Source organism: Somniosus microcephalus, chromosome 4 (genome assembly GCF_052327205.1).
Source record: "Somniosus microcephalus isolate GS21.2 chromosome 4, FLI_Smic_1.0, whole genome shotgun sequence".
In the NCBI taxonomy this organism is placed as follows: Eukaryota; Metazoa; Chordata; class Chondrichthyes; order Squaliformes; family Somniosidae; genus Somniosus; species Somniosus microcephalus.
This window is the reverse complement of record NC_140990.1, coordinates 341,035,667-341,050,450: the sequence shown is the minus strand read 5'-3', so window position 1 is coordinate 341,050,450 and position 14,784 is coordinate 341,035,667. Positions and strand designations below refer to the sequence as shown.

Here is a 14,784-nt window from a genome sequence, read left to right as displayed (position 1 = left end):
CAACTGAGTGACCACTTCAGAGGGCAGTTAAGAGTGAATTACATTGTTGTGAAACATAGAAACATAGAAACATAGAAGATAGGAGCAGGAGTAGGCCATTCGGCCCCTCGAGCCTGCTCCGCCATTCAATGCGATCATGGCTGATCATCCAAATTCAGTCCCCTGTTCCTGCTTTCTTCCCATACCCCTTGATCCCTTTAGCCTTAAGAAATATATCCAACTCCTTCTTGAATATATTTAATGTATTGGCCTCTACTGCCTTCTGTGGTAGAGAATTCCACAGGTTCACCACTCTCTGGGTGAAGAAATTCCTCCTCATCTCTGACCTAAAAGGCCCTTATCCTTAGACTGTGACCCCTGGTTCTGGACTCCCCGACCATCGGGAACATCCTCCCTGCATCTAGTCTGTCCAGTCCTGCCAGAATTTTATAAGTTTCAATGAGATCCCCTCTCATTCTTCTAAACTGGAGTCACATGTAGGCCCAGACTGGGTAAGGACAGCGGGTTTTCTTCCCTAAAGGACATTAGTGAACCCGTTGGGTTTTTACGACAAACTGACAGCTTTGTGGTCACTTTTACTGATCCCAGCTTTTAATTTCCAGATTTTTTTAATGCTAAATTCAAATTCTCAAACCACCATGGTGAGATTTAAACTCCGGATCTACTGGATTATTAGCCCAGTAACACTAACGTACCCCTGTTGGAGTGGACAGGAGAATGAGAGGGGCATGCCATGTGGTGTCTGGTCTGTCGTGTATGTTAGTCCAAGGGCTCCTTCTCTCACTCATGACTTGCATGTGGACGCTGGTCAGGAAACCCTGCTTATAGATACGGCTTCTCCACCATTAGCTCGATCTGCCGGATCCCCAGTGCAGGATAAACCCTCGACACTCACTTTCTAGCATCGGGTGAGACGCGTGATCACTTGGGCGCAGTAACAGGAGTTGTGGAACCCAAATCCCAGCAAGCGGCAGCACCTCCAGGAGAGCAGGGGAGAAAAGGAACTCTCCAATCACAGCGCAGCCTGAGGATGTGAGGTAATACGCAAGTGAGAGATTAAAGAGATTAAATGGTGTCAACCTCGTTGGTGTGGGACTGGAGTCACGTGTAGGCCCAGACCGGGTGAGGACGGCAGGTTTCCCTCCCTAAAGGGACATTAGTGAACCAGTTGGGTTTTTGCGACAATCCGACATCTTCCCGGTCACCATTACCGAGACCGGCTTTCTAGTTCCAGAGCTTTTAATGCTAAATTCAAATTCCCAAACGGCCGTGGTGGGATTTGAACTCGCGTTCTCTGGATTATTAGCCCAGTAACAGAAACTGAAAGACGAGAAAGGGAGGAAGATATTGGGGCCTTTACCTTGTTATGGATGACAACCACGTGCTGGAGGTCCGAGTTGAGCCAGGTGTCCATGGCCTTGCAGATACTGCAGATCTTGTCCAGAGGAGGGGCGTGGAGATCAGGCCAACCAAAGTCCACCACCTGCCATGGCAAAACCCACCTTAGTAACAAGCCAGGCTGCAGAAACAACTTTAATTCACCGCCCCATTCCCACTCGGACCTCACCGTCCTCGGCTTCTTGCATTGTTCCACGGAAGCTCAGCGTAAACTCGAGGAACAGCGCCTCATCTTCCGATTAGGCACTTTACAGCCTTCCGGACTCAACATCGAGTTCAACAATTTCAGATCATAACCTCGGCCCCCATTACATTTTTACTTATATTTTTTATCCACACCTTTGTTTTGTGCCCTTCCCCCTTTCTCTCTCCCACATGGCAGCTGTCTCCCACTCTGCCAACGCATTTCACACCTAATCTAGAGCCGTCTTTTGTCTCCACTAGTCCTATCACCATCTCGTCTGGTTTTGAATACCTCTTAATGTCTCTTCACTTCTCTTTTGTTCTCTCCCAGCCTGGCCTCTCAATCTATTTCATTTCCTGTGTCTTTCCAGTCTTGACAAAGGGTTTTGACCCGAAACGTCGACTTTAATTTCTCTCCATGGATGTTGCCTGGCCTGCTGAGTTTTTCCAGCATTTTCTGTTGGTATTCACTGGGAATTGCTGTTGCTCTGCTCTCCACCAGAGAGAGCATTGTCTCCCCCCGCCCCACCGCCCCCAACTGAGGGAGATAATTGGAGCATTGAACCGAGAGCAAACTCCGGCCACTCAAGCAATACAATCCCCCACTCACAGGCTCAAGGGTCTTTGGCGCAGCTTTCTGCCATCCTCTCCCGCAAGCCCTGATTCTCATTAGATTAGGGCCAACCATCCCGGTGCCTCACCCAGCAGCTTATTCTTCATGTGCAAGTCTGGACACTGAGGGTCAATACAATACATAAGAACATAAGAATTAGGAGCAGGAGTCGGCCATTCGGCCCCTCGAGCCTGCTCCGCCATTCAATAAGATCATGGCTGATCTTTGACCTCAAATCCACTCTCCCGCCCTATCCCCATATCCCTCGATTCCCCTAAAGTCCAAAAAATCTATCGATCTCAGCCTTGAATATACACAACGACTGAACATCCACAGCCCTCTGGGGCAGAGAATTCCAAAGATTCACCACCCTCTGAGTGAAGAAATTCCTCCTCATCTGAGACTTAAATGGCCGACCCCTTATTCTGAGACTATGCCCCCTGGTTCTAGACACTCCAGCCAGGGGGAAACAGCCTCTCAGCATCTACCCTGTCAATCCCCCTCAGAATCTTATATACCCAACCATGGGGAGCGTGAAAACCAAGGCTGAACGTGATCACTCCCACACCGGGTGAGGTGAGCAAACTCAACCCAGAGCCTGGGCCATCCCTGCTCTGAAACCCAGCGCAGTGAATGTGGACTCGGTGAATGATTGAGAAAGTAAGTGGATTGCGTCCTGATTTAACAATCGGGAGCATTGCAGACTTGGTGCTGAGAAAGCACGAGCGATGTGTGCAGGTGCTGTCCAGGCGCAGGAGGAGGTGAGAGCTCTCATACTGCGAAGTCTGCCCTCTGTTCTCACGGCCTTACCTTGGGGTTGAGTTTGCTGATGTCATGGCGTTGTTCAGACAGGTTAAAAAGCTGAAAAGAGATGAGGAAATGGATTAATTAGAGCTGGTTGCGGCTCACTCCAGCACAGGGAGCACTGTTTCACCATATTCAAAGAATTACAAAGTATTTACAGCCCAGAAGCAGGCCATTCGGCCCAACTGGTCTATGCCGGTGTTTCTGCTCCACACGAGCCTCCTCCCACCCCTCTTCATCGAACCCCATCAGCATATCCTTCTATTCCTTTCTCCCTCCTGTTTATCCAGCATCCCCTTAAATGCATCGATACTATTCCCCTCAGCCACTCCCTGTGGGAGCGAGTTCCACATTCTCCCCACTCTCTGGGGAAAGAGGTTTCTCCTGAATGGATTTATTAGTGACGATCATATATTTATGACCCCTGATTTTGGACTTCCCCACAAGTGGACATATCGGTGCAGAATTTGTTTAAAAAATAACAGTGTGAATGACGCTCGCCATTATTAATATATAAACCGTCCAGCAACTTATACTGAGGAAGAGATTCTTCCGTGAATTATGAATCGCAACAAGTTTCTAGACGGTCTACACTGCTCCGGCGTTAGCTTTGCAAAAACAGCATCTCGCCTTTAACCCTCCCGCGAGTTTCATGAAGTTGCTGCATTTGTTCATTAATTGCGCATTAAATTCACCACAGAATGTTAAATCTAGTCATTAGCAGCTTAAGAGCCCTTTTAACAATGTGATAATTGTTAATGACTGCCAATCAGCCTCTCTGGCTCAGAAAGTGAACCATTAAAAGTCTCATTCCTTCAGGTAGTGAATTGTTTTAGCAGATTTTTAAAATGTCAAATTTTAAATTTTTACATTCTTTCTTACTTTTCCCTCCGTCTCTTTTCTCTCTCTCTGTTAATCGAGGGCCAAATTGTGCAAAGGGACAGTGTAGCGGGAGCTTTACTCTGTATCTAACCTGTGCTGTACCTGCCCTGGGAGTGTTTGATGGGACAGTGTAGAGGGAGCTTTACTCTGTATCTAACCTGTGCTGTACCTGCCCTGGGAGTGTTTGATGGGACAGTGTAGAGGGAGCTTTACTCTGTATCTAACCCATGCTGTACCTGCCCTGGGAGTGTTTGATGGGACAGTGTAGAGGGAGCATTACTCTGTATCTAACCCGTGCTGTACCAGCCCTGGGAGTGTTTGATGGGGCAGTGTAGAGGGAGCTTTACTCTGTATCTAATCCGTGCTGTACCTGCCCTGGGAGTGTTTGATGGAACAGTGTAGAGGGAGCTTTACTCTGTATCTAACCCGCGCTGTACCTGCCCTGGGAGTGTTTGATGGGACAGTGTAGAGGGAGCTTTACTCTGTATCTAACCCCATGCTGTACCTGCCCTGGGAGTGTTTGATGGGACTGTGCAGAGGGAGCTTTACTCTGTATCTAACCCGCGCTGTACCAGCCCTGGGAGTGTTTGATGGGGCAGTGTAGAGGGAGCTTTACTCTGTATCTAATCCGTGCTGTACCTGCCCTGGGGGTGTTTGATGGGGACAGTGTAGAGGGAGCTTTACTCTGTATCTAGCCCGTGCTGTACCTGCCCTGGGAGTGTTTGATGCGACAGTGTAGAGAGAGCTTTACTCTGCATCTAACCCGTGCTGTACCTGCCCTGGGAGTGTTTGATGGGACAGTGTAGAGGGAGCATTGCTCTGTATCTAACCCGTGCTGTACCAGCCCTGGGAGTGTTTGATGGGGCAGTGTAGAGAAACATAGAGAAACATAGAGATAGGAACAGGAGTAGGCCATTCGGCCCTTCGAGCCTGCTCCGCCATTCAATGAGATCATGGCTGATCTTCGTCTGAGATCATAGCTGATCTTACCAGTTCAGTACCCCGTCCCCGCCTTTTCTCCGTAACCCTTAATCCCCTTAGCCTTCAGAAATATATCCAATTCTCTCTTGAAAATATTTATTGAATTAGCCTTCACAGCCCTCTGTGGCAGGGAATTCCACAGGCTCACCACTCTTTGAGTGAAGAAATTCTTCCTCATCTCTGTTTTAAATGATTTGCCCGCTATTTTTAGACTGTGGCCCCTGGTTCTGTGCTCCCCTGCCATTGGAAACATTCTCTCTGAATTCAGCCTGTCCAGGCCTGCCATAATTTTATATGTTTCGATGAGATCCCCTCTCAATCTTCTAAACTCCAGTGAGTACAAGCCCAAACTATTCAATCTCTCCTCGTAGGTCATTCCCGCCATTCCAGGTATCAGCCTGGTGAATCGCCGCTGCACTCTTTCCATGGCAAGAACATCCTTCCGCAGATGGGGCGACCAAAACTGTACACAATACTCCAGATGCGGTCTCACCAGCACCTTGTACAGCTGTAGTAAGGTATCCCTATTCCTATACTCGAACCCCCTTGATATGAAGGCCAACATACCATTTGCCTTCTTAATCGCCTGTTGCACCTGCATGCTCTCCTTCAGTGACTGGTGCACAAGAACACCCAGGTCCCTCTGCACTTCCCCATCTCCCAATCTATTGCCATTTAGATAATAATCCACCCTCCTGTTTTTACCCCCAAAGTGGATAACCTCGCATTTATCCACATTATAGTGCATCTGCCACGTATCCGCCCATTCCCCCAACCTGTCCAAATCGCACTGTAGCCTCCTGACATCCTCATCAGAGCCCACCCCTCCTCCTAGTTTAGTGTCGTCAGCGAATTTGGAAATATTGCATCCAATTCCCTGATCCAGATCATTTATATATATTGTGAACAGCTGGGGTCCCAGGACAGATCCTTGCGGCACCCCGCTGGTCACTGCCTGCCACTCCGAAAACGAGCCGTTTATTCCAACTCTCTGTTTTCTATCCGCCAGCCAGTTCTCTATCCACGTTAATACTTTGCCCCCAATCCCATGAGCCTTAATTTTGCATGATAATCTTTTGTGTGGAACCTTATCGAAGGCTTTCTGGAAGTCAAGGTACACCACATCCACTGGCTCTCCCCCAGAGGGAGCTTTACTCTGTATCTAACCCGTGCTGTACCTGCCCTGGGAGTGTTTGATGGGACAGTGTAGAGGGGGTTTTACTCTGTATCTAACCCATGCTGTACCTGTCCTGGGAGTGTTTGATGGGACAGTGTAGAGGGAGCTTTACTCTGTATCTAACCCGTGCTGTACCTGCCCTGGGAGTGTTTGATGGGACAGTGTAGAGGGAGCTTTACTCTGTATCTAACCCGTGCTGTACCTGCCCTGGGAGTGTTTGATGGGACAGTGTAGAGGGAGCTTTACTCTGTATCTAACCCGTGTTGTACCTGCCCTGGGAGTGTTTGATGGGACAGTGTAGAGGGAGCTTTACTCTGTATCTAACCCGCGCTGTACCTGCCCTGGGAGTGTTTGATGGGACAGTGTAGAGGGAGCTTTACTCTGTATCTAACCCGTGCTGTCCCTGCCCTGGGAGTGTTTGATGGGACAGTGTAGAGGGAGCTTTACTCTCTATCTAACCTGCGCTGTACCTGCCCTGGGAGTGTTTGATGGGAAAGTGTAGAGGGAGCTTTACTCTGTATCTAACCTGTGCTGTACCTGCCCTGGGAGTGTTTGATGGGACAGTGTAGAGGGAGCTTTACTCTGTATCTAACCCGTGCTGTACCTGCCCTGGGAGTGTTTGATGGGACAGTGTAGAGGGAGCTTTACTCTGTATCTAACCCTTGCTGTACCTGCCCCGGGAGTGTTTGATGGGACAGTGTAGAGGGAGCTTTACTCTGTATCTAACCCGTGCTGTACCTGCCCTGGGAGTGTTTGATGGGACAGTGTAGAGGGAGCTTTACTCTGTATCTAACCCGTGCTGTACCTGCCCTGGGAGTGTTTGATGGGACAGTGTAGAGGGAGCTTTACTCTGTATCTAACCCGTGCTGTACCTGCCCTGGGAGTGTTTGATGGGACACTGAAATGGAAAATGTCAAATTACCAGCAGTAATATCCCTCACCCAACTAACTGCAAAAATTAAAATACAAAATAATGTACTCACGAGATAATTCTCGCCATGTTTGGACATCAGCATTTGCGCAACCTCCTTCAGGTTGGCACGGTAACCCTGCTCTTCCACACCCGTGGGAAAGGAGACTGAGATGATTCGCTCAGTGATGTAAGTCAGGTCCAGGTCGGAACTCCCCTCCATGGTGTGGGTCAGGCTCACACTCCTCAAACAGACAGAGAACAAAATACTGAAACAGTCACAGCTCCTGTACATGTACAGCACACCGCGGGTAAAAGGGAACGATTCACTCCCGTCTGGGACTGTACGGCCCGTGTGTGTCTCAGTGTCAGCTCCTGTACATGTACAGCACACCGCGGGTAAAAGGGAACGATTCACTCCCGTCTGGGACTGTACGGCCCGTGTGTGTCTCAGTGTCAGCTCCTGTACATGTACAGCACACAGTGGGTAAAAGGGAACGATTCACTCCCGTCTGGTACTGTACGGCCCGTGTGTGTCTCAGCGTCAGCTCCTGTACATGTACAGTACACAGCAGGTAAAAGGGAACGATTCACACCCGTCTGCTCCTGTACGGCCTGTGTGTGTCTCAGTGTCAGCTCCTGTACATGTACAGTACACAGCGGGTAAAAGGGAACGATTCACTCCCGTCTGGTACTGTACGGCCCGTGTGTGTCTCAGTGTCAGCTCCTGTACATGTACAGCACACAGCGGGTAAAAGGGAACGATTCACTTCCGTCTGGTACTGTATGGCCCGTGTGTGTCTCAGTGTCAGCTCCTGTACATGTACAGCACACAGCGGGTAAAAGGGAACGAATCACTCCCGTCTGGTACTGTACGGCCCGTGTGTGTCTCAGTGACAGCTCCTGTACATGTACAGTACACAGCGGGTAAAAGGGAACGATTCACTCCCGTCTGGTACTGTACAACCCGTGTGTGTCTCAATGTCAGCTCCTGTACATGTACAGCACACAGCGGGTAAAAGGGAACGATTCACTCCCGTCTGGTACTGTACGGCCCGTGTGTGTCTCAGTGTCAGCTCCTGTACACGTACAGCACACAGCGGGTAAAAGGGAACGATTCACTCCCGTCTGGTACTGTACGGCCCGTGTGTATCTCAGTGTCAGCTCCTGTACAGTATACAGCGGGTAAAAGGGAACGATTCACTCCCGCCTGGTACTGTACGGCCTGTGTGTGTCTCAGTGTCAGCTCCTGTACATGTACAGCACACAGCGGGTAAAAGGGAACGATTCACTCCCGTCTGGTACTGTACGGCCCGTGTGTGTCTCAGTGTCAGCTCCTGTACATGTACAGTGCACAGCGGGTAAAAGGGAACGATTCACTCCCGTCTAGGACTGTACGGCCCATGTGTGTCTCAGTGTCAGCTCCTGTACATGTACAGCACACAGCTGGTAAAAGGGAACGATTCACTCATGTCTGGGACTGTACGGCCCGTGTGTGTCTCGGTGTCAGCTCCTGTACATGTACAGTACACAGCGGGTAAAAGGGAACGATTCACTCCTGTCTGGTACTCTATGGCCCGTGTGTGTCTCAGTGTCAGCTCCTGTACATGTACAGTACACAGCAGGTAAAAGGGAACGATTCACTCCCGTCTGGGACTGTACGGCCCGTGTGTGTCTCAGTGTTAGCTCCTGTACACGTACCGCACACAGCGGGTAAAAGGGAACGATTCACGCTCGTCTGGTACTGTACGGCCCGTGTGTGTCTCAGTGTCAGCTCCTGTACATGTACAGCACACAGCGGGTAAAAGGGAACGATTCACTCCTGTCTGGTACTGTACGGCCCGTGTGTGTCTCATTGTCAGCTCCTGTACATGTACAGCACACCGCGGGTAAAAGGGTATAATTCACTCCCGTCTGGGACTGTACGGCCTGTGTGTGTCTCAGTTTCAGCTCCTGTACATGTACAGTACACAGCGGGTAAAAGGGAACGATTCACTCCCGTCTGGTACTGTACGGCCCGTGTGTATCTCAGTGTCAGCTCCTGTACATGTACAGCACACAGCGGGTAAAAGGGAACGATTCACTCCCGTCTGGTGCTGTACGGCCCGTGTGTATCTCAGTGTCAGCTCCTGTACATGTACAGTACACAGCGGGTAAAAGGGAACGATTCACTCCGTCTGGGACTGTACGGCCCGTGTGTGTCTCAGTGTGAGCTCCTGTACATGTACAGTACACAGCAGGTAAAAGGGAACGATTCACACCCGTCTGCTCCTGTACGGCCCGTGTGTGTCTCAGTGTCAGCTCCTGTACATGTACAGCACACAGTGGGTAAAAGGGAACGATTCACTCCCGTCTGGTACTGTACGGCCCGTGTGTGTCTCAGTGTCAGCTCCTGTACATGTACAGTACACAGCAGGTAAAAGGGAACGATTCACACCCGTCTGCTCCTGTACGGCCCGTGTGTGTCTCAGTGTCAGCTCCTGTACATGTACAGTACACAGCGGGTAAAAGGGAACGATTCACTCCCGTCTGGTACTGTACGGCCCGTGTGTGTCTCAGTGTCAGCTCCTGTACATGTACAGCACACAGCGGGTAAAAGGGAACGATTCACTCCCGTCTGGTACTGCACGGCCCGTGTGTGTCTCAGTGTCAGCTCCTGTACATGTACAGCACACAGCGGGAAATAGGGAACGATTCACTCCCGTCTGGTACTGTACAACCCGTGTGTGTCTCAATGTCAGCTCCTGTACATGTACAGCACACAGCGGGTAAAAGGGAACGAATCACTCCCGTCTGGTACTGTACGGCCCGTGTGTGTCTCAGTGTCAGCTCCTGTACATGTACAGCACACAGCGGGTAAAAGGGAATGATTCACTCCCGTCTGGTACTGTACGGCTCGTGTGTGTCTCAGTGTCAGCTCCTGTACATGTACAGTACACAGCGGGTAAAAGGGAACGATTCACTCCCGTCTGGTACTGTATGGACCGTGTGTGTCTCAGTGTCAGCTCCTGTACATGTACAGTACACAGCGGGTAAAAGGGAACGATTCACTCCCGTCTGGTACTGTACGGCCCGTGTGTGTCTCAGTGTCAGCTCCTGTACATGTACAGCACACAGCGGGTAAAAGGGAATGATTCACTCCGGTCTGGTACTGTACGGCCCGTGTGTGTCTCAGTGTCAGCTCCTGTACATGTACAGTACACAGCGGGTAAAAGGGAACGATTCACTCCCGTCTGGGACTGTACGGCCCGTGTGTGTCTCAGTGTCAGCTCCTGTACACGTACAGCACACAGCGGGTAAAAGGGAACGATTCACTCCCGTCTGGTACTGTACGGCCCGTGTGTATCTCAGTGTCAGCTCCTGTACAGTATACAGCGGGTAAAAGGGAACGATTCACTCCCGCCTGGTACTGTACGGCCTGTGTGTGTCTCAGTGTCAGCTCCTGTACATGTACAGCACACAGCGGGTAAAAGGGAACGATTCACTCCCGTCTGGGGCTGTACGGCCCGTGTGTGTCTCAGTGTTAGCTCCTGTACACGTACCGCACACAGCGGGTAAAAGGGAACGATTCACGCTCTTCTGGTACTGTACGGCCCGTGTGTGTCTCAGTGTCAGCTCCTGTACATGTACAGCACACAGCGGGTAAAAGGGAACGATTCACTCCCGTCTGGTACTGTACGGCCCGTGTGTGTCTCAGTGTCAGCTCCTGTACATGTACAGTACACAGCGGGTAAAAGGGTATAATTCACTCCTGTCTGGGACTGTACGGCCTGTGTGTGTCTCAGTTTCAGCTCCTGTACATGTACAGTACACAGCGGGTAAAAGGGAACGATTCACTCCTAGCTGGGACTGTATGGCCCGTGTGTGTCTCAGTGTCAGCTCCTGTACATGTACAGCACACAGCGGGTAAAAGGGAACGATTCAATTTCACCGACACCGAGATGCAGGTGAGCTGAACAACAACTTGTATTTATATAGCGCCTTTATCACAGTAAAACATGTCAAGGCACTTCACAGGAGCGATTATCAAACAACATTTGACACCGAGCCACAGAAGGAGCTATTAGGACAGGTGACCAAAAGCTTGGTCAGAGAGGGAGGTTTCAAGGAGCGTCTTAAAGAAGGAGAGAGAGATAGAGAGGCGGAGAGGTTTAGGGAGGGAATTCCAGAGCTTAGGGCCCCGGCAGCTGAAGGCATGGCCGCCAATTGTGGAAAAGTACGAGAGTGCTGTGGGCCGTTGACACTCACGCTGGTAAATAAGTTATTTTAATGATTAACTTTAGAAACTATCCAAACAGGTTAATGGGTTTGAGTAGCTGGTACTCTGTTCCAAGCGGTGAATTCTGACGAATTAAATCACTTTCCACTGACTCCCATCTGGTGGATTTCCTGATTCATTCCAGACAGAACAATTAATCTATGAGCAGAGGTAAAGATTTCCCACAGGAATGGAAGATAATGTAACCTGAAGGAGGAGGAATTAGAGAGACAGGCAATGAAACTGGTCAGTGCAGCACACACCCCCCACACACACACCCCACACACACACCCCACACACACCCCACACACACACCCCACACACACACCCCACACAATACAATACAATACAAATCGCTTTATTGGCATGATAAGGTACATCTTATGTTGCCAAAGCATCAAAATACATTTATGGTTGAACACATAAACGCGGTTCCATTCATACAGTGTATAAACAGGTATATCCCTGAGTTTATAAATATATTTTCGCCTTGTTTATATATACTCTTGTCTTAGTTTACTGGTTGTCCCTCTGTTCATGGCAAGCTGTAACATAGTGTGCCGCCAGTGTTACACAGCTTCTCTCCTCCCCCAGTAGGAATGGGAGTTTTTGGTTGTCAGTCAGATTTCTGAATTCAGGGCATATTTGTGAGAATTTTTGATAGAAATTCTCTCTGATGCCCTGATATTTTCCACAGGCTGTGAGGAAGTGCATCTCTGTCTCAACTACTCCCTGACTGCAGTGAGAGCATATCCTGTCTTCTCTTGGCAGCCTGGTCTGCCTGTGTCTGCCTTTTTCGATCGCTAGGCTATGTTCGCTAAGTCTGTACCTTGTCAAGGTTCTTCTCAGTTTGTTATCCTTTACCATGGTCAGGTAATCAGCTATGTTGTATTGTCTGTTTAGGGCCAAGTAGCAATTGAGTTTGCTTTGGGTTTTTGTTGTTTCTGCCCAATATGACAGATATTTTTCCTTTTGCTTAGCGACGATTGTGTTGGGTCGAATTCTTTGTGTTACCCTGTCACTGTCCTGGGGCTGGTTATTGTTAGTATTGTTATTAGTTACTTTATTGAGTCCCAGGACTAGTTGACTGAGGGTATTCTTCTTTATGGTCAGCTCTTGGCATTTCAGGGCGTCGTAGTGATAGCATTGGGGGTTGCTCATTTGTAGGTGATTCCAAAATTTGGTGGCTCTTTTTTGGATAGTGATTATTAATGGGTATTGGCCTAGTTCCGCCCTGCATGCATTGTTTACTGTTTTCCTTTGAGTCCGGAGGATACTTTTACAGAATTCCGCATGTAGGATCTCAATTGGGTGTTTGTCCCATTTTGCACCCCCACACACACACCCCACACACAGCCCACACACACCCCACACACACACCCCACACACACCCCACACACCTCACACAGACACCCCACACACACCCCACACACCTCACACAGACACACCCCACACACACACCCCACACACACCCCACACACACCCCACACACCCCACACACACACCCCACACACACCCCACACACACCTCACACAGACACCCCACACACACCCCACACACCTCACACAGACACACCCCACACACACACCCCACACACACCCCACACACACCCCACACACACACCCCACACCACACACACCCCACACACACCCCACACACACACCCCACACACACCCCACACACACCCCACACACACCCCCCACACACACCCCACACACACACCCCACACACACACCCCACACACACACCCCACACACACCCCACACACACCCCACACACACCACACACACACCCCACACACCCCACACACACCCCCACACACACCCCACACACACACCCCACACACACACACACCCCACACACACCCCACACACACCCCACACACACACCCCACACACACACCCCACACACACACCCCACACACACACCCCAACACACACCCCACACACACCCCACACACACACCCCACACACACACCCCACACACACCCCACACACACACCCCACACACACACACCCCACACACACCCCACACACACCCCACACACACACCCCCACACACACCCCCACACACACACCCCACACACACACCCCACACACACACCCCACACACACACCCCACACACACCCCACACACACACCCCACACACACCCCACACACACCCCACACACACCCCACACACACACCCCACACACACACCCCACACACACCCCACACACACCCCACACACACACCCCACACACACCCCACACACACACCCCACACACACCCCACACACACACCCCACACACACACCCCACACACACCCCACACACACCCCACACACACCCCACACACACACCCCACACACACACCCCACACACACCCCACACCACACCCCACACACACACACCCCACACACACCCCACACACACACCCCCCACACACACCCCACACACACCCCACCCACACCCCCCACACACACCCCACACACACCCCACACACACCCCACACACACCCCCACACACCCCCCACCCACACCCCACACACACCCCACACACACCCCCACACACCCCCCCCACACCACCCCCCACACCACCCCACACACACACCCCACACACACCCCACACACACACCCCACACACCCCCCCACACACACCCCACACACACACCCCACACACACCCCACACACACACCCCACACACACACCCCACACACACCCCACACACACCCCACACACACCCCCACACACACCCCCCACACACACCCCCACCACACACCCCCACACACCCCACACACACACCCCCACACACACCCCACACACACCCCACACACACACCCCACACACACACCCCACACACACCCCACACACACACCCCACACACAACCCCACACACACACCCCACACACACCCCACACACACACCCCACACACACCCCACACACACACCCCACACACACACCCCACACACACACCCCACACACACACCCCCACACACACCCCCACACACACACCCCACACACACACCCCACACACACACCCCACACACACACCCCACACACACACCCCACACACACCCCACACACACACCCCACACACACACCCCACACACACACCCCACACACACACCCCACACACACACCCCACACACACACCCCACACCACACACCCCACACACACCCCACACACACACCCCACACACACACCCCACACACACCCCACACACACACCCCACACACACCCCACACACACACCCCACACACACCACACACCACACCCACACACACACCCCACACACACACCCCACACACACACCCCACACACACCCCACACACACACCCCACACACACACCCCACACACACACCCCACACACACCCCACACACACACCCCACACACACACCCCACACACACCCCACACACACACCCCACACACACCCCACACACACACCCCACACACACACCCCACACACACACCCCCACACACCACCCCACACACACACCCCACACACACACCCCACACACACCCCACACACACCCACACACACACCCCACACACACACCACACACACACACCCCACACACACACCCCACACACAC

The 14,784-nt window shown here is 51.5% G+C and overlaps 1 protein-coding gene across 6 annotated transcripts in view; it reads right to left on the bottom strand.

Moving 5' to 3' along the window:
• LOC147120730 (tensin-1-like) overlaps positions 1-7,256 on the bottom strand; it is a 303,214-nt gene extending 295,958 nt beyond the window's left edge. For 2 of the 6 annotated variants that reach the window (XM_085986963.1, XM_085986964.1), the window contains exons 1-3: positions 7,022-7,193; positions 3,005-3,055; positions 1,361-1,483 (exon numbers count right to left, since the gene is read on the bottom strand). In XM_085986963.1, the coding sequence (XP_085843089.1) occupies positions 1,361-1,483; positions 3,005-3,055; positions 7,022-7,171 (324 nt within the window). In that variant the 5' untranslated portion in view covers positions 7,172-7,193. Of the gene's footprint in view, positions 1-1,360; positions 1,484-3,004; positions 3,056-7,021 lie in introns of all 6 variants that reach the window. The other 4 variants (XM_085986962.1, XM_085986961.1, XM_085986958.1 and 1 more) reach the window with 4 other exon arrangements.
• Between the last annotated feature and the right edge of the window lie 7,528 nt (positions 7,257-14,784).